Source organism: Megascapheus bottae, chromosome 15 (assembly GCF_031878675.1).
Source record: "Megascapheus bottae isolate mThoBot1 chromosome 15, mThoBot2.hap1, whole genome shotgun sequence".
NCBI classification, from domain to species: domain Eukaryota; kingdom Metazoa; phylum Chordata; class Mammalia; order Rodentia; family Geomyidae; genus Megascapheus; species Megascapheus bottae.
The window spans coordinates 48,367,904-48,386,010 of NC_143523.1; the positions used below are offsets into that span (position 1 = coordinate 48,367,904).

At 40.1% G+C, this 18,107-nt stretch overlaps 1 protein-coding gene across 33 annotated transcripts in view; it reads right to left on the reverse strand.

Moving 5' to 3' along the window:
- Window positions 1-18,107, reverse strand: part of Kcnma1 (potassium calcium-activated channel subfamily M alpha 1) — a 675,048-nt gene that overhangs the window by 123,976 nt on the left and 532,965 nt on the right. For 17 of the 33 annotated variants that reach the window (XM_090346647.1, XM_090346640.1, XM_090346639.1 and 14 more), the window contains exons 17-18: window positions 9,696-9,782; window positions 2,926-3,002 (exon numbers count right to left, since the gene is read on the reverse strand). In XM_090346647.1, the coding sequence (XP_090202773.1) occupies window positions 2,926-3,002; window positions 9,696-9,782 (164 nt within the window). Of the gene's footprint in view, window positions 1-2,925; window positions 3,003-9,695; window positions 9,783-15,973; window positions 15,986-18,107 lie in introns of all 33 variants that reach the window. The other 16 variants (XM_090346638.1, XM_090346633.1, XM_090346632.1 and 13 more) reach the window with 1 other exon arrangement.

An 18,107-nucleotide genomic window follows, 5' to 3' on the forward strand; every position in this document is an offset into this window, starting at 1 on the left:
TTAGGGTGAATTATCCATACATAGTCTAATAGGTTTAGATAAATGACCAGATAGGCTCCCTGACCTCTCCAAATCAGAGGACCATTTGTCTGCATGGGGAGCATCCAGGTATGCTGTTAATAATCCTGTCTCTAACCAAAATGCCTTCCCAACCCAAACTCCTTCCTCTACTTCCTCACTTGTCTAGCCTGTATATGGGGGTTCATAGTCAATAATTTGTACTTCTGTGCATACATCACCCTGTATGACAATGTGGACAATTCTGCCTGCTGTCAACAAAATGGCCCTCACAGCGGAGGGACTTGCCACTTTGGCGTGGCTTGGTGGTAGCTTTCATTTCCCAGTAACTGGGCCCAGCTTGGTGATAAATCATTTACTTTTAAATGATGATGTTCCTTTCTTCTCCAGAATAAAGCTAAAGTTTACCGCTCTTTGCTTGTCTGGAACTAAGATTAAAAAGTACCCTGGAAGTTAGTTCTTTAATTGTAAAAACAAAACAAAACAAAAAACAAAAAAACAACTTGTGAAATTTGTCTGCCATGACCCTCTATGGTGTCCTGTGAGGGTTATTTCAGTTTCAGTCAGTCAGACAGGCTCTGTCTGGATACATTCTCATCCACCCTTGCTTCCTGAAGCTCCTCTCTATCCAGACACCAGGAAGATCTTTTCAACTGAGGACTGATGTCATGTCCTTGCTTGAAATCTTCCACTGGCTTCCTCTGATGGAACTAATACCCACATTCTGATCTCGGCTCTCATCGAAATTACCCCACACTTTCCCTCCTGGCATTGGCCTTGCCAGCCTTGCATCTTTCCATCAAACATTACAAATTAATTCCTGCCTTTGGGCCTATTTCCTAGTTCTTCTCCCCACCAGGACTAAGTGTCAGCTTCAATATCACCTCCCTAAGGCAGCCTTTTGGACCACAACCTGTGATCCTCACAAAATTTCTCACACCCTTGAGTGCTTTCGTGTCACTTGGCCCTCTCTCTCAGTGAATGTATTCAATTGCTGACATGATGAAAGTCTGTCTCATTTGCTAGAGTGAAGGTTCTGGGAGCACAGAACTTTATCTCATTCACTACTTCATCCCTGACACTAAGGGTACACCTTACACGAAAGAGAGTACTTGGAAATACATTAGTGGATCCTACTCTGGACACTTCGTTGATATCCCTGTAGGGTGCGGTTCTTTTGAAAATTTCTTCTCATCAGTCATTAGCCTCCATGCTTTACCTTCCTCTCCCCCCCCCCTCTACTCTCAGGATGTCCTGTTTTGATGTATGGGAAGGAGCTGAGGGGCCCCTAGTCAAATGGGCTGTGCTTCTGCATTAACAGTCTGTGAGCAGGGCTGGGCTGACATCCAGTGAGAAGCCCACTGGGAAGGCGAGTGAGTCCTGGTGCTTGGGGGTGGGAGGGAGGATGGGCCTTCTTTTGCACCTAACCTACTCGTCTTGGTAGGCTATTAGAACTGGAAGTTCTTAGGTTTCACAGTGGTTTTGAGGCATCAGTAAATGCTCGTTTTTGTATGCCAATGGGTTGTAAGGAACTGGAAGTGAATATGTAAAGTTAGTGGAGGAGTGGGAGGCAAAGAGAAGGCCTGACATGGTTTGGTAGCCAGCCTGGGAGGATTTCTGCAGAAACTTCTCCTGACGAGGAGATGTCTGAGAGACTGAGTAAATAGCTTTGTGTTCTGGCAGTGACATCTTCATGTATAACCTTTTAGGCACCAAATGTCATGTGCTCCCTTTAGGAAGGAAGTGAAAAGGCCTTTGTTTCAGTTAATGTTATATCCATTGAGTTCAGTTTGAGCATCCTACTCCTTGTCATATGACCCAAGGTCAAGGTCATCCATCTAGTTCATCTCTACTTTATACAAAATGGGAGCACACAGAACATCCCCAAGAAAGGACCTGGGGCCCTGCATGTTGGTGGTGTAACTCTAGGCACTCTCATTCCTTCACCCATCAGCTTAGAAGCTTTGTGTCTCTTTGCATAAAATGGGATTAATTATAGTAAGTACAGTGGGTGATGGTAAGGATCAAAGCCACCATCACAAGGAACTTTTAAGGTGCCACAGAGGAGAAATAATCATTTCTCTTTTTCACTAGGGTTCAGTTACAATTTCTGTTAGGCAATTGGTTCTAATTTCTGCTAAACGAATGATCTTTCCCAGGTAAAGATACTTTAAGACAGGGCCTCCGTGGCACTCATGAGGCAGTAGTTTCCTTTTCATCAGTGAGAAAGGTGCTACAGAAGACATATGGGCAAACAGGCTGTCCTGGGAGCTCCTGAACTCCATCGAAGCTACCCCCCAAGAGGAGTATGCATGAGGTTTGCCTTAAGGGAGGGCAATAGTCCTCAAGGATGCTGCCTGCATGGCAGCATTCTTCCCTTGAGGCAACCATTGGAAATCAGAAGCCAAACTTCTGACTTTTTTTTTTTAGATACAAAAGTCTAAAGGAATTCAGGCTGGAGAGACTGTCAATACCTCATTTTGGAGATCAAGTACTGAGATTCAGTGTTCTGGTCTGCCATCTTTATATTTGGTGGCCATTTTCTTCTCCACTGGCAATCAGTACTCAAAATTGTTTCCTCCTCTATGACCTTCCTCTCTATCCACTGTGCCTCACTGCATTCACTGATCAGTGGACAATGGACACCTCTCTAGTGTTCAGAAATCCAGTGGACATAGTCGGTTCATACCCTGGAACCCATGGGATTGAGTTTTCATCTTCTGCTCTAACAAGGGAGGACGAGTATTTATTTCATGTATCTTTAAACTGCTGGGAGAAACATAAACATTTAAGAGAACACTCATAATGGTTCATGCTTCTCTACCAGGAAAAGGGGAAGGAAAAGGAGCTAGGGACTAGGAAGGAGAGTGGGGTGGGGGGAGGGAAGGGAAAAGAAACACTACTTACGCCTTTTGCAGCCGCATTTTTTAATTCTTTTGGGATCTGTGATGTCATCGTGACAGGCCTTGCAGTAAAAATATGCCCTGGAGAAAGAGAATGGAAAAACTGACACATTCCATAATCTGCCCAAATGAAATGAGTACCACATTTCCTCCACCGTGGTGCCAAATTAATGAAACATGCCAGCACTAATTTCCTTTAATCTTTTGAAAAGTTTAGACATTTGCAGACGGAAATGTTTGTTGCAAGAACCATTTATTTCAAACAGGATTCTGTGATTTTGAGTTAGTGCTTCTTTTCATAAACTTCCATTAGGAAGGAAAAAAACAATAAAATAAAAACCAGGAAGAAAGGTTGCTGATATGAATTGCTGTGTTTGCTCCCTCGATTGTTGCTGTTGAGAACAGTGATTAATGCTGGACTTTGGAACACAGGGCCTGGAGCCTTTGTGGGAGGGGAGAGAGGGTTCAATGTAACCCTGAAATCCCCACAGTCCATTCAAATATATATGAGAAGCATTAGCAGTATGATAGGCCTAGGTCAAATACAAATAGTAACCTGGTCACTTTGATAGCATCTTTTTGTTAGTCAGGATAAGGGAGGGTTGAGAAGGAGGAAGGAGAGGAAGCCACAGATACAGTGGCTCCAGTGGTCCTTCTGGTGACTCATAACCCCTTTCATTACAAAGCTGGTCGACTCGTTTCTGTTACATTGACCCCTTAAGCACAGGTAATCAAGAAAGCTTTTCATCTATATCACTGTGGAGTTGGTTATTGGATTGGGGTGAGCAGAGGAATGGGGCAGGCCTAGGATAAGCAAGCAACAATGGGGGAATCCCCTTATCTGACTTAATTGTCAATACTAGATTACAAAGTACATCAGATGCTTAGGTCATTGAAAGATAGGGCGCTGGAGGCTCACATCTGTATGTTAGCTACTCAGGAGGCTGAGATCTGGAGGATCCAAAGTGCACCTTGGGAAGAAAAGTCCTCAAGGGTACATCTCCAAAAGAAGTGTAGGACAGCGAAGATGAGTAAATGCAAGGTCTTGAGTTCAAACAAAACAACAGCAATGAGGTAAAATGATGTCATCTGAGTGCCATTTAAAATCAGTACAGCCTGGCATATCTGTTCCTTTCAGTGTTGATGGTCCTCAAGTTAGGATTTATGAGAGTGTATCTAAACCATTCAGGGGCTCATTTTCAGTACGGGATTGAATAAATCACACAATATAGTCAACCTGTTTAATATAAAAATGGAATTGTGTTACATGATTTTGTTCTATTAGTGTTCGAAGGTGAGGCTGAGCTGAGCTAAGCTATGATGTATGGTAGATTTGTTGTTTTAAACATATATTTTTGGTGCTAGTCTTTGGGCTTGAACTTATTAGGGTGCTGGTCCCTGAATTTTTTTATTGCTCAAAGCTAGTGCTCTACCATTTGAACCACAGCTCCACTTCTAGCTTTCTTTTTTATTGGTGGTTACCTGGAGAAAAGAGTCTCATGGACTTTCCTGCCTAGGACTGGCTTCGAAACGTGGTCCTTAGATTTCAGCTTCCTGAGTAATTAGGATTACAGGTGTGTGCTGCCAGCACCTAATTTTAAATGCATTTTTGAATTCTGAGATTCTCAACTAATCACATTTTTAATGGAATTCAGTCCTATTATATGTAGACAGAGTATATTTACTGGAGAGATGATAAAATTCATTGGAACAATCTCATAAACTTCTGGATCCAGGAACTAGCAAAAATCCCTGGCTTAGCACCTTTACTACTCCCAATGTTAAATTGAATGCCAAGGGTAAAAACGGTCATTTCTTGACTGAGGCAAAAGTAATAAACACAATTCTTGACCCTTTGATTGCTAAGTTTTTTCTTAAGATTTTCACAAGACTTGCAATTCTGGTTGGTCCTGATTGGCTTTTGGATCTGGAAGGGAGTGTGGCTATATGGAAGCCAAATCTCTGTTCCCATGAGTAAATTGAGGAGGTTATCATGACCTGTTTTGCTAGGCTATGACTCAGCTAGCTCAGGAATTCTCCATCCAAGTTCACCGTTCTTTATACTCAAGCAGCTTTCTATCATTTCTTTATACGCCAGTTTTCACCTAATTTGCAAAAAAAAATAAAAAAAAGTAAAGACCATGTCTGTTTGCCCTGTGTCGCACTGTGGTTAAGATCCAATGGGTAGAGATCTGCCTTGACAAGCAAAGCAAGACAGGTAAGAAAGAAAGCATGCAAGTTGAAACAAGTAATTTCATATCCACTTTGTCCATTTTCTGTCCTGTGTGATGTTCTTGTAATTCGTAAAAATAGCAACAATAACACTAGCTAATCCTTGTAGAGGGTGCACCATAGGCCAGGGACTATTCAAGACATTTTCTAAGCATTACCATATTTAATCTTCAAACAACACTTTGAGTGGGTACAACAGTTACTTTATAGGTAAGGAAATTGAATCCTGGAAAGGTTTAAATGGCCTGCCTCAGCCCACAAGGCTTCGAGTGGCAAAGCCAGGCCTCAAACCCATGAGTCCAAGATTTTAAATATACTTCTACTGAAGAGATGATGAGTTGGAATGGATAAAAGCCAGATTCTTTTTGAAACGTTTCTTTTATTGTTATTTTTCTTTCTTTTGCCAGTTCTCAACTCAGGGCCTGGGTACTTTCCCTGAGCTTTCTCAAGGCTAGCACTCTACCATTTGAACCACAGCACCACTTTTGCCCTTTTTCTGTGTATGTGGTACTAAGGAATGAAATCTAGATACTCATGCATGTTAGGCAAGCGCTCTACCACTAGGCCACACTACTGGCCCTACAACTTTCAATTTTAACTGACAAAATTATAGATACTTTGGGATTTGTGTCATGATATTTTGAAATATGTTTATATTACAGAATGGCTAAAGCAAGTGAATTGATACATATTACTTCACATACTTGTCATGTTTTTGTAGTGACATTCCTTGGTTAGTCCCCTTTCAGCAATTTTCAAGAATTCAATCCATGCTTATAAACTATGGTCACAATGCTATACAATAGATCTCCTGAATTGGTTTCTACCATTTAATGGGATTTTTTTTTTATTTAACAGTTGTTGATAGAAATTATTCAACCTTGTAATAGCTATACCCATTAGTGTGGGGTTTTTTTTTTTTTTTGCCAGTCCTGGGCTTGTGCTCAGGGCTTGAGCACTGTCCTTGGACTTTCTCAAGGCTAGCACTCTACCACTTGAGCCTCAGCACCACTTCTAGCTTTTTGCTATGTATGTGGGGTACCAAGGAATCAAACCCGGGTCTTCGTGCATGCTAGGCAAGCACTCTACCACTAGGCCAAACTCCCAGCCCCCTAATGGGATTTTTATATGCCTTGACCATCACTTCCTCAATTTCCCCAAATGACCCCTAGTAACCACTACTCTACATCCTGCTTCCATGGGCTTGAAATTTTTAGATTCCACCTATTAGTAACATCATGTGGTGTTTGAATTTCTGTGCCTGGCTTCTTTTTTTTTTTTTTTTTTGCCAGTCCTGGGCTTGAGCTCAGGGCCTGAGCACTGTCCCTGGACTTTTTCAAGTCTAGAGCTCTACCACTTGAGCGTCAGCACCATTTCTGGCCTTTTTTTTTTTTCTATGTATGTGGTACCAAGGAATCAAACCCTGGTCTTCGCGCATGCTAGGCAAGCACTCTACCACTAGGTCAAACTCTCGGCCCCTGCTTCTTTTATTTAGCATAATCTCTTCAAGAGTCATATAAATAAGTTTATGAGTTACCTATGTGCAGGCAAAACAGTCTCCAAACCCTTAAAAACAGCTTAAACGTTTGATGGCCTCCCCTCTAACAAATTCAGAGTGTTAGGAACCAGCTACTTTCTGATCTCATCTCTTAAGAACCCTTCCCTCCTCCACTCTACCAACCATACTTTATGTGGTGAGGTTTCTTCTCACCTATGCCCTCTTCCTGGTTGATCTTCGCTTGATAGATTATTTTCCTTCATTTCTATCAGTGCTCCATTCTCTTATACCCAATGTAAATCATGCATTGTTTCACTATGAATTGAAAAAGTCAACAGCCTTTAATTCACTCCACTCGAGAAGGTGAGCCTCTAAAAGTTCTTGGTGCCTAGTAAGTAGGATGCTTCCAGAGCATGAGCAGACTTGTGGACATTTGATGAATGAATGCATCAACGACTGTACAACTGAGTATGGGTATGCTTTTCCACATAAGGTGGGCAAATTTTTCAGGAGAAAACAGTCTTAAAGATTTTTTTTGTATATAAAAGCTGGTTACTTTCCAATGTGGTAACGAATTTTTTTTAAAAAAATGTAACTCAAACAAAAAATGTTGTCTTCAAGCCAAATAGAGTCATTGTGCCACTGCATTATGTTTTTACGTTATTAAAAATGAAAAGCATTTTGCCTGGCACTGAAAGGGTTCATGAGCCTATTTCTAAAGCCCTGCATCTGGAAGTTTCTAGGAGCTAGAATTCATTAACTTCTTTTTGTTGCTTTTGCTTTTGCTGTTGTTGTTACTATGTTTTAGTACTAGATCATCATAATCGACTTTCTCATTTGTACAAAACTTGTTTAGTTTCATTCAGAACTCCAATGTCCTCCCCATGGGTTTCTCCATCTTCAATTATTTGAAATCCCCTCACTGATAGCATTTGCTCTGACACATCCCACACCATGGAAAATTACAGGCTGGAGCTGGAGCTGATTGTGTCAGCTTGTATTTGTGAATACCATAAAGCACTGAAATGAGACATGCTGCACACTCTAATAGAGGAGGTAATTTGTTCTTTGGACTGCCTGGTATTTGTGACATTCATTAGTGAGAGATGAAAATAAGAAATAGAATTACGCGAGTACAAATATCACTCCCTATTTGCTTTCTGGGAGATGCACATGCCGAATGGTGCTGCTGGGCTCTCAGCCTCCCTTGCTGGGAGCAGAGATGCTCTGTTGGTTAATTGCTGGTAATAGAGCTTGAATTCAGGGCCTACCACACTTGCATAGCTTTTTTTTGCTTAAGGCTGGTACTTTACCACTTGAGTCATACCTACACTTCTGGCTTTTTGCTGGGTAATTGGAGGTTAGAGTGTCTTGGATTTGTCTGCTTAAACTAGCTTTGAACCATGATCCTCAGGTCTCAGCCTCCTGAGTAGCTAAGATTATATGTCTGAGCTATTAGCACCTGACTGCTTGGAGCTTTTGTGTCCTATTCGGAATAAGAACGTGATCTTCTCCTCCTGAAGATCTGAGGATAGGAAGAGTTGACCTCACTCACCCTCAATTCCTTTTCACATGATGTTTGGTCTTGGGGTACACTTGAAGACCCATGAAGTTCCATGAACTAGGTAGGGGAGTATTTCTCTCCCACAGATGAATAATTGAAATCTTTTTTCCAATGTGTGGGACTAAATTTAAGTTATTAGAGAGCTCATTTTTCTTCAAATGGTATGTCACTCTACCTTATATACTCATTTTCCTGAAAGTTTTTGCAACTAATATGCTTTGGTCAACATAGTGGAAAGGGGAAAATAGTCCTAAGAATTGATTGTCAAATATCATCTTCTGTGCTCAGCATGTCAGATTCATGTCCCTTATTAAGTGTACAGGCTCTGGAACTGGATCTCCTGGGTTTAAATTCCCACTTAATTACTCTCTTATAGTATGATTTGGGCTGTGTTGTTGAAGAAATTGTGTCTCTAGTTCCTCATATGGAAACTAGGAACGAGTAATGCTCACCTTCTCAGAAGGTCATACGTGAGTCTCTGAATAGGAAGACTCTCATCAGTACCAAGAGAATGCCCAGTGGGCCCTGCACATGGGTGTGTGCACGTCACCACATGTGGTAGAAAGGAAAAGAAAGATCAGTTTTGTTCCAGGCTCTGCCACTGTCTCATAGGCTGTGTGGTCTGTGGACAAGCCATTTATCTCAGTGTTACTGATGAGGAAGCAACGTATTGAATGTGTAACAAGACTTACCTTCCAAGGTTATTTTGAGGAACAGAAATAGACAATGTTAACATACCTAGCACAGACCTGCCTTGGAGCAGGAACTGGTTAAATGAAGCCCAAAAGGGGCTTTCATAAACAAGTACAGATATCAAACTATCAATAATTGACTTAAACTATGTAATATTGTATTGAGTGATCTGTCTGGTTATTTCCATCCTATTTTCTATTAGAAAATGTACCAAGTAGAAAAAAAATGGAATGAATTATAACAATATTCTAAGTAGCTATGCAAAACCCTATGAGCCTCAAAAAAGGAATAAGGCATTACTAATCAAGTCATGAAACGAGGAGGTCAATGAAGTTCCTGTGCTGTATCTGTCAAGGCCTTTTACAATTGAAGCTGACAACTTCAGTCCCTCAATAGGAAAATCACAAATAGGAACACAAGTAATTTAATGTTTCATCTAAAATTAAACCCAATTGCCTTTTGCACCTACCACAGAGAACTGGTGATTCTCAAGGCTATTTGTCCCTGGATAAGGAGTCAGCACATAATAGGTATCTGAGCCTCATAGATAAAGGAAAGGTAGGCTTCCCAGTTGTAAATGTTACTTTTCTGCTCTGAAAACAAAGAATCACCTATGTGAAAATACAGAGATCTTTGCAAGTGCAATCTCTTTCCTAAAACTTTGTACACATGGGAATGTACAGAGGCTGGGGTTAATCCCTGTGTGTATGAAAGCATGTCTACCTCAGTAGATCAGATTGTCTGCCTTTGAGTCAGAAAAGAAGACAGATGAAAATTAAACTCTTACCTTTTAACTTCTTTGGCATCACTTGCGATGAAAAATCCTAAAGTACCTTCTTGGATCTTAAGGTGGTTTCCAGGATTAATTAATATACTGCTCAGTGAAAAAAGAACAAAAAAAAACAAATAAAGAAGACACACATGTGAGCTCATGTTTTGAATAAAACTATGAAGGCAGCACTATACTGCTGTTGTTTTTATAGGGGCCCCAGTAGCCTAATGCTTTCCCCAAAGATTTTTCTCTAGAGACTGATGTGCACTGCCCCACACAGTTTGATTGTGCCATTAGGAAGTTTTCCTGGTTAATTTTCATACTGGCATACTTCTGGTTGAGGAACTCAAAGCAGATCTTGGTTTGCATAATCAAACAGTCTAGCTTCCATGGGAGGCACTTGACTTGGAGCAGATTTCCTCATGATGTGTTCTTTTTGAAACTGATTTAGATGGGCAGCGTTAAAATATTACTGCTCTAAGGAAGCTCTAATGACACCAATTTTCCATTAAATGATCGAGTATTAATGGGACCCCTATATGTATTTGGAAAAATACATGTATACATAGGAAATGTTGCTGTGGGGAATGGTACAAAACACCCATAATCAATGTAAAAGCCAATTGAACACATTTGGAACTTGGGTAAGGACATGGAAGTAGATTTCTAAGTGGAGTCCATGTAGGGAAGAATGGGATACATACAAACAGTGAAAAAGAATGTCAGCACTTAGCTATACTTAAATATTTCCTGTCTGCTGTTTGTAAAAACATTTGATGTACTTGAAGAAGATGTATGGCTAACATGTCCTAACTGGAGTACACTATTGTTAAAGCCCAAATGAAAATGATCACTGAAATAACTTTTGCCCTACAGAAAAGTATATATTTATAATATACACTGTCCTATTTCCAAGCATTCTAAATAGATTAGCTGACAAAGTTGTTTTTGTATTGACAGTACAGATAAATGCATCACAATCTAATAAGGGATGAAACAAACAAGTTTCATTTTCTGCAGATCAAAAACAAAATCCAGGGCTGTCTTACTCAGAGAGGGAGGTGAGGCTTTGGATTTAATGGTTGCAAAATGTTAGGACTGGAAACCAAGCAAGAGAAAACAAAAGTTTGCTTTGATCTGAAAAGCTAGTGATTAAGGTAACAGCTATTTGGAATTAAGCTGAAGGAAGTCCTTGGCTGGCCAAAGCAATCAAAATGGAACATTGCAATTAACATGTAATCTTTTTCTGTTGGTAAAACCATTCCCAAAAAGTGTTGCTACCATCAAAGTGATATGTATCTGTAGCAATATAGAAAGGACTCAGGTGAACTTTTGTTCTGTTGGGAGAGCTATGAGCAGATCATAACTGCAAAAAATAATTGTTAGTGGTTACAAGAATATCCACCATTTCTTGCAACATGGCCCAACAAAAGAAAACCTACTTTGTCTTGCTGCTCTTATTAACAGTAAAGTATAGTAAGAGTCTGAAGATTTGACGGTTCTGCCTCAGAATCAGAGGCAATAATGAGATTTCTTCTGAGTGAGGAAGTGACAGAATATCTTCATAGCATAGTTTACAACTGACAGTAGTTTTATCCAGTCTCATCTTAATTACCCCTCTGCCAACTTCCATGTTGCTATCACAAAGCCCTCTGATTTACTGAAGAGAACTGGCCAGAATGTTTATGGCTTAGACTTCTCTCAAAGTTAATCAAGTACAACTTTTTAGAATAGCATAGTTCTGGATTTTACATGCTTCCTTGTTTTTTGTTTAAATCTCTTTTCCTGTAAGGTATCTTTTCAAAAAAAAATGTGTCCTGACTGTACATTTTGGGTCCAAATACCAGCGATTCTATCAACTAGTGAAATTTGGGAAATCACTAAACCTTCTCTGGAACTTAATTGTTTTCCTCTAAAAGAGAGGCTACATGGTAAATGATAGCAGCTGCCTTTCTTCAGTGGATTAAAGGAGATCAAATATAAGAATGGCTTCATTACTGTTATTTTTATTCTTACACAAAATGCTCAGGTAAATTTTGTTTTCTACAAAGAGATGAGCAGTGATCTATGGAATGTATCTAGTGCTCTTTATCAAAATACCTTACCCAAAATGAGATGATATCATAGATTAAAGTATACTACAGAATATTACATAAGGATGCTCACAAAATATTCTGTTGGAACCTTAATAGTTAGTTCAATGGCAGGCCCTAGTGGCTCATACATGGAATCCTAGCAAGTCAAGACACTGTGACCTGATCATGGTTCAAAACCAGCCTGGGTAGCAGAGTCTATGAGACTTTATCTCCAAAAAGACAGATGGAAGGGGGGAGGGGGCTGTGGCTCATGTTGTGCCTTAAACACAACAGTTCAGGGACAACACTCAGGCCCCAAGTTCAAGCCCTGGGTACTTCAGGGGGAAAAAAAAGAAGCTTAAAACCTATAAGTGTTATCTCAACTTTACAATGCCAAGCTCCAAATTTCACTGGAGGCCAATTCTTGTTCCATGAAGATGCTTCTGTGTTCTCTTGGATAGGCTGGAAGGCTTAGTTAATTTCTGTGTAAGGAGTGAAGCTGTGCTACTTCCAGATAACAAGAAAGCCATTTTCTGGATGGAATTCAGAAGAATGGTTCTAGTCCTCAATAAAAGAAAAATAAAAAGATGACTAGATGCATGAAGATTCTCCCTGTGTGGGACTGGACTCCCATGGTGAAGGGTCTAATGACAAAGTGAATGTCTGATTGCAGAGGCTTGTAGCACGCTGCATTCCCCCAGGTGGATTGGTGGACCTCAGATCCTTTGAAAAAATACACTACTGGTTTTGATACTTCAAACCCTAAGTCTACTGTCCATATCCCAAATCTAAAAAGTGTAAAATGATAATTCTCCTCTTCCTGAAAATATAAAACATTAAGAAGAACTCCTACCCCTTCCCCAATCTCTTTTTTTCCTCCTGGAAAATGCCTACTACTCATAAAACTTGTTATGGAATTTCTAATGGAAAACACATAAATTTTTCCCCAAAGATCTCTGATCTTTTTAGGAGAATATGAAATGTCATGTTTGTTTGGGTCTCACGACTGCCAGAAATCCTTCTCCCTGTATGCCCCTTTAAATCAGGCCTCTGGCTCCAGCTTAGTCTAACTCACTAGCTTAACAGAAATAAACTTTAAAATGTGTCATGTGAGGAAGCAGGAAAATCTCTCTAAAAGAAAGCCCATATATCCATTAGCAGAATTCCAATAAGGACATCTTCTTGGCAGGGGTGGACATTCCCTCATTTCAAGGAACATATAAATCATTCCCTTCTTTCCCTATGACCTTGCTGGTTTCTACTGAAGACACTGACAGACAACTGAGTGCACAGGGCTGGTGTAGTCAGTCCCTTCTCCAACTTCTTACTGTCTCCTTTTTTCTCAGTCTTGGGCTAGTAAATTTATTCTGTGTTTACCCACTATACAGAGGAAGCGTGTTTTCTGTAAGAAACCGCTAAAAATAGAGGAGTTTCAAAAACAGGCAATCAGGTTTTTCATAGCAGCAAGTAATAGAGCCTAATATACAACAAAGTGCTTCTCAGCATATTGTTGAATGAATGAAGGGGAAAAAAACCTTGTCATTCATCTCTGTTCTAACACTTTTCTTCTCTAATAAGAGCAGTGTCTCTGTTCTTTCAAAAACTAAGCTGCCACTCTCATCTGTCACGGTGACCCATATCCTTGTAGGAGATTCACCACTGAGCTTATAGTATCCCAGAGGCATTCAATATGAATATGAAAATATGCCAATATATAAAGTGACCCACTTGGGAAGCTAAAACAATTGATTTCAGTACTCAAAGCAAGTCACTTAGGGCTGAGATACAGGTCCTTAAGAATGGAAAGCATCCACATGGAAAGAAGTAGCATCTCCGTGCAATGGGAAGACACCTGTCCAGGGACCTTTGAGAGATAGTAAGCTCTGTGGCAATTCATTGGGCATCTCTTGCTGAATTTGTGGCCACTTGGAAGACCAGGACTTGGGTAGGGAAGATTATTTCCCCTTTCCTAACACTTAAGTATCACAACTAGCAAATAACTAATGATCTCTTTTTCAATCATCACTAATCTTACTCATCAGCTGCTGTGTGTTACAACCAGTGACTGGTAATCCAACAGAACCAGATATTAAAGGATAAACCAGGAATTAAAGGATATTGTATAAAAGATATTGTATTAAAGTTCCATCACTATGGCTAAATATGGTAGTCCTGTACTTTTCTCCAACATCCCTCTATTTTGGATAGGCATTGTGTACCATTTCCCAAGCAAACGAGAAAATAACATAACTCATGTGAGGGTACAGTTTATAGTAAATAACATGGTAATTACATTTATGTCTAGCAAGCTACTGGGACTTCATTATCTATAACAAGCAAATAATAATTATTGAGAACTTCAGTTCATGTTATGCCCAGATGAAACTGTTCCTATACAATCATTTCTAGCTAGAACTACAATTGTGTCCCGCTCAGAGGTACAACTGCATTGTACTTGGTTGTGTTAGGATACAGAGGATACCTCCCTCCACCATGCCAATCTCAAACCTTGCCACCCTTCTGGAACTTTTCATTTGGGCTTTCAATATGTGCTGCTGGAGTCTCATGCAGCTAGATGAACACTTGTACTGTAAATTATGTGCAAGAGACATAGTTGTTGCATTCCATGCTTCAATAGATTTAAGTCCAGTCCACTTACACAGACACAACAAAATAAAGGTTGCTCCCAGTTGATTGGATGCAAATGGCCACCACTGTGGTCAACCAATGATATCGGCAATGACTTATGGAACCAGAATCAATGTCAATAATTTTCAAAGTGGAATTGAAAAGCCCATTTTGCACATGGTAAAAAAAAATAACCATATAGGGCAGGGCAGAAATAACTTATCTAGGAAGGAGGATGCTGGGTAATTGATCCTGGGAGCAAGCCATGTCGCTTTGTAGAGAGTACACTTTAGAACAAGTCATGCCTATACCACAACATGCCTTCACCACAAGGTCAAAGGACTCCAGGGCCAAAGGCCAACAGCAGAGGTGCAATCACTGTGGACCTTTGAAGATTCAGTGTTGCAGTAACTTCTTGCAGTTGGATCATATCAATAATACCAAACTGTCAGGAAGCCACCTCTATTTATACATGTCTAGTCAAAGAGTCACAGAAGAACTGACTTTGGGAAGAGTTCACACAAACACAAACACACACACACAAATACAAACATATAACGATGACTATAATCACACAGCAAAGGAACTCTTAAAAAGATGAACACATTGGCATCTCAATAATCTGTTTTCAATAATACTGTCTTAGAGAACACATTATTGAAAAAAATTAACTATTCTGGGAATTTTAACCCAGAAAGCCACCTTTAGGGGGAAAATGCCATTGATAATGATGTAGTCATGCTTCATGCAACATAAAACAGCATTGAAACAGGGTGAAATCACGTGATGAAAGTAGAGATACTTTATATTCAGAAAGATGTCCAAACACACTAGAGGAAAAAGCCATGAGTTCATCCCAATAAACAGTACTCATTCAGCAAGAGAGTGTGATCATTTAGCAATTCAACAGCAGCATTCTGAGCCCTTCCTGAGCACTCCCCGAGAAATTAAATATCCAACAGGAGATTGCCAAAAGAAGGACAAGGAGAAATAGATTTGAGTGTAAGAGCTTGGTCTCTGTTTGTGGCTAAAGAACAGAAACTTCTGGGAAGTCAACACAGGGAAGAATAGGTAACTGGGAATGTGGATATGGAATGCAGACAATATGGTACCCACATCTAGTGGACACCTAAACACAGCAGGACAAGACAGAAAACAGACACAAAGGGCTGGAAAGAAGCGTCCTCCTTTTCATCTTAAGCATTTGTTCCCATCATTGGTGCTTTGACTGAAAACAGGACTATGCCTTTTTCTTTCTTTCTTTCTTTTCTTTTCTTTCTTTCTTTCTTTTTTTTGTTTCCTGCGAAGAAGTTAGTGCATCATCTAAAAGAACCAACAAACCAAACAAGGACAGCAGTAAGCTACTTTCAATTTTTAGGTACAGTAGTTGGAGAAAGTTGTGTGTGTGTATATATGTGTGTGTGATATATATGTATATGTATCATATACATATATACTAGACAAGGAAATGAGATTATATATCGACATATATAATCTTTCTTCTTGAATTCTTGGCAAATAGTTAGTCCTGTGGTTAGGAGTGAAGACAGAGGGTGGAGGTTGGAAGGAAAGTTAACGGAGAGTGCATACCGCTTTCGGCTTCTGCAAAAACGACAAGAAAAGAATTTAAAAATCAAACACTTTGATAATAAATTGACTGACACCAGAAGAAAAGAAGGAATAAAACCTTTGTTTCAAACCATTGGAAGGATGCACATGAAAACAAGGTTTTTGTTGTTTGTTTTCCAGAAAAGCATGAAAACAGTATTATGGGGTGAAATTAACGACAGAGGAGGGAGTTAAACACAGGTTGAAGGTAAGGGGCTCGGAAGGAGAAGCAGGCTTCTCCAAATTTTAACACCTGGTCAGTTAAAAATGTCAGAGGAGAATGTATGGATACTTTATAAATTAAGGAAATTAAAATTGTTTTCTCAGAAAGGGTCAAAAATCATATTTTCTGGACCCAGATACGATATGGGTATGTCCTGTTTTCCTGAGGAGGGGATGTTCACATTTCCTTTTTCCACAAGCACCAATGTACTTATGTACCAACACCAAGCCGGAATGAGGACCAATGCAGCAATGGCACACAGAAAGTCTCAGCAAAGCCAAACATGTCCTTTCCATCCTTTTTTTCTGAAAAAAAAGCCCTAAAAATAGCCATATAAATATAAATATGGCTTTATAGGGCACTCAAGGTGGTCTTCAGGGAAAGTGCTGAATTCATTTTCTCAGAATGGTGACAGCAGATTCACATGAACCCATGAACTGCCTTTCCCTCTCTTTTCCTGTGACCCAAAGCTGGCTTAGTAGGGGACAGTTCATCGAGGTTCATGGTAGAAGTCTCTCCTGCCATGAAATTATTCACCAATGGTCACAAAGAACTAGCAACACCTACATCATGTTGTTGTTGAGATGCACAAATCAATTGTGCAGGCAGTTCTACAAAGATTGACTGACTTGGCAACACAAAGAATATCATTTGCAAAATCCTAGTCTACACAACTCCCCACTCCCACTGTATAAGTATAGTGAGGAGGGGCAAAAGAATGGCCAGCAGTAACCCCAGAACCTTTTTTGGCAAAGAGCAAATGGCCGAACTCACTCAAAGTTTTGCAAATAATATTCTTCACTTCACCAACACAGAGAAGAAAAAATGTATAGCTACGTATAGATTTGTTCACTGCTATGGCCATGTTCTACCTATGGCCACCAAATCTACCATTTTATCTTCCTTTTGGTGGATTTTGAATTTTCAGAAAGAAATAGCTCAGCCTGTGATCAGATTGGCTTCATGTGCAATCAGATCTGGCAGTGAAGTTAAGAGAAAGCATTGGAATGACTTGCGTCCCATTCAGTATTTTTGGTTTGTATCATACTCATAGACCATACACTGAGAAGTCTGGCTTTAGTGGGTCATTCATCCAGATAATGAAACCCCTTAAATGACAACAGCAGGGATCCTTGAGTCTTGCCCCAAGCTCTGCTCAGTTACAAAGGCATGAGGCATGGGCAATCCATACCCTGCACTTGTGCATCTATGGGAACAAATGATTTACTAAAGCAGAAACAGACACTTGGATATATCATTTCAGACAACAAAAGCCAGAGTATCTTTCAACCAGCTTTCTTCCAAAACCATTTATAAGATTTAGGGAGCAAGAATCATGTCTAGTTCATCTGTAATCCGCCCAGTGCCCCATCAACCACATGCTCTGTTAACATGACACGGTCCCCTTCCAACGAGGCCCAGTATTGACGGGGTGTTATCTATGACACACAGACCCCATCCCTCTTCAGGATGATTAGCACATAATTAAGTGTGAAATAAATAAATAAAGAGCACTCTGCTCTCCTGGCTAATTTACATGAAGCTTATATTCTGCCACCTGGATTTTGGCTGTATTGGGAAAAAGCACATATGGTACACAATAGGCTGTTTGTAATTTGGCTATGGAAAGGGCTGAGGGTTCTCTCATCATGGCTTTATCCCCAGGCCTGCTGTAACAGAAACTACTGTCCACTTGCATTTTTTGCCAACAGTAGTTCAAAGAAGGGGTTCAAGAACCTGGCTCTGAACTTTAAGTGTAACAAGCACAAGTTGGAACAACTGGGTGATTCGTTCTCTGGTTCTCCCCTTCCTCTGGGGAATTCCTTTCTTGATACCCAATAGGTCTGAAAATGCCAGGTTGGTCTGACATAGATGCCATGTGCCTTGAAATGT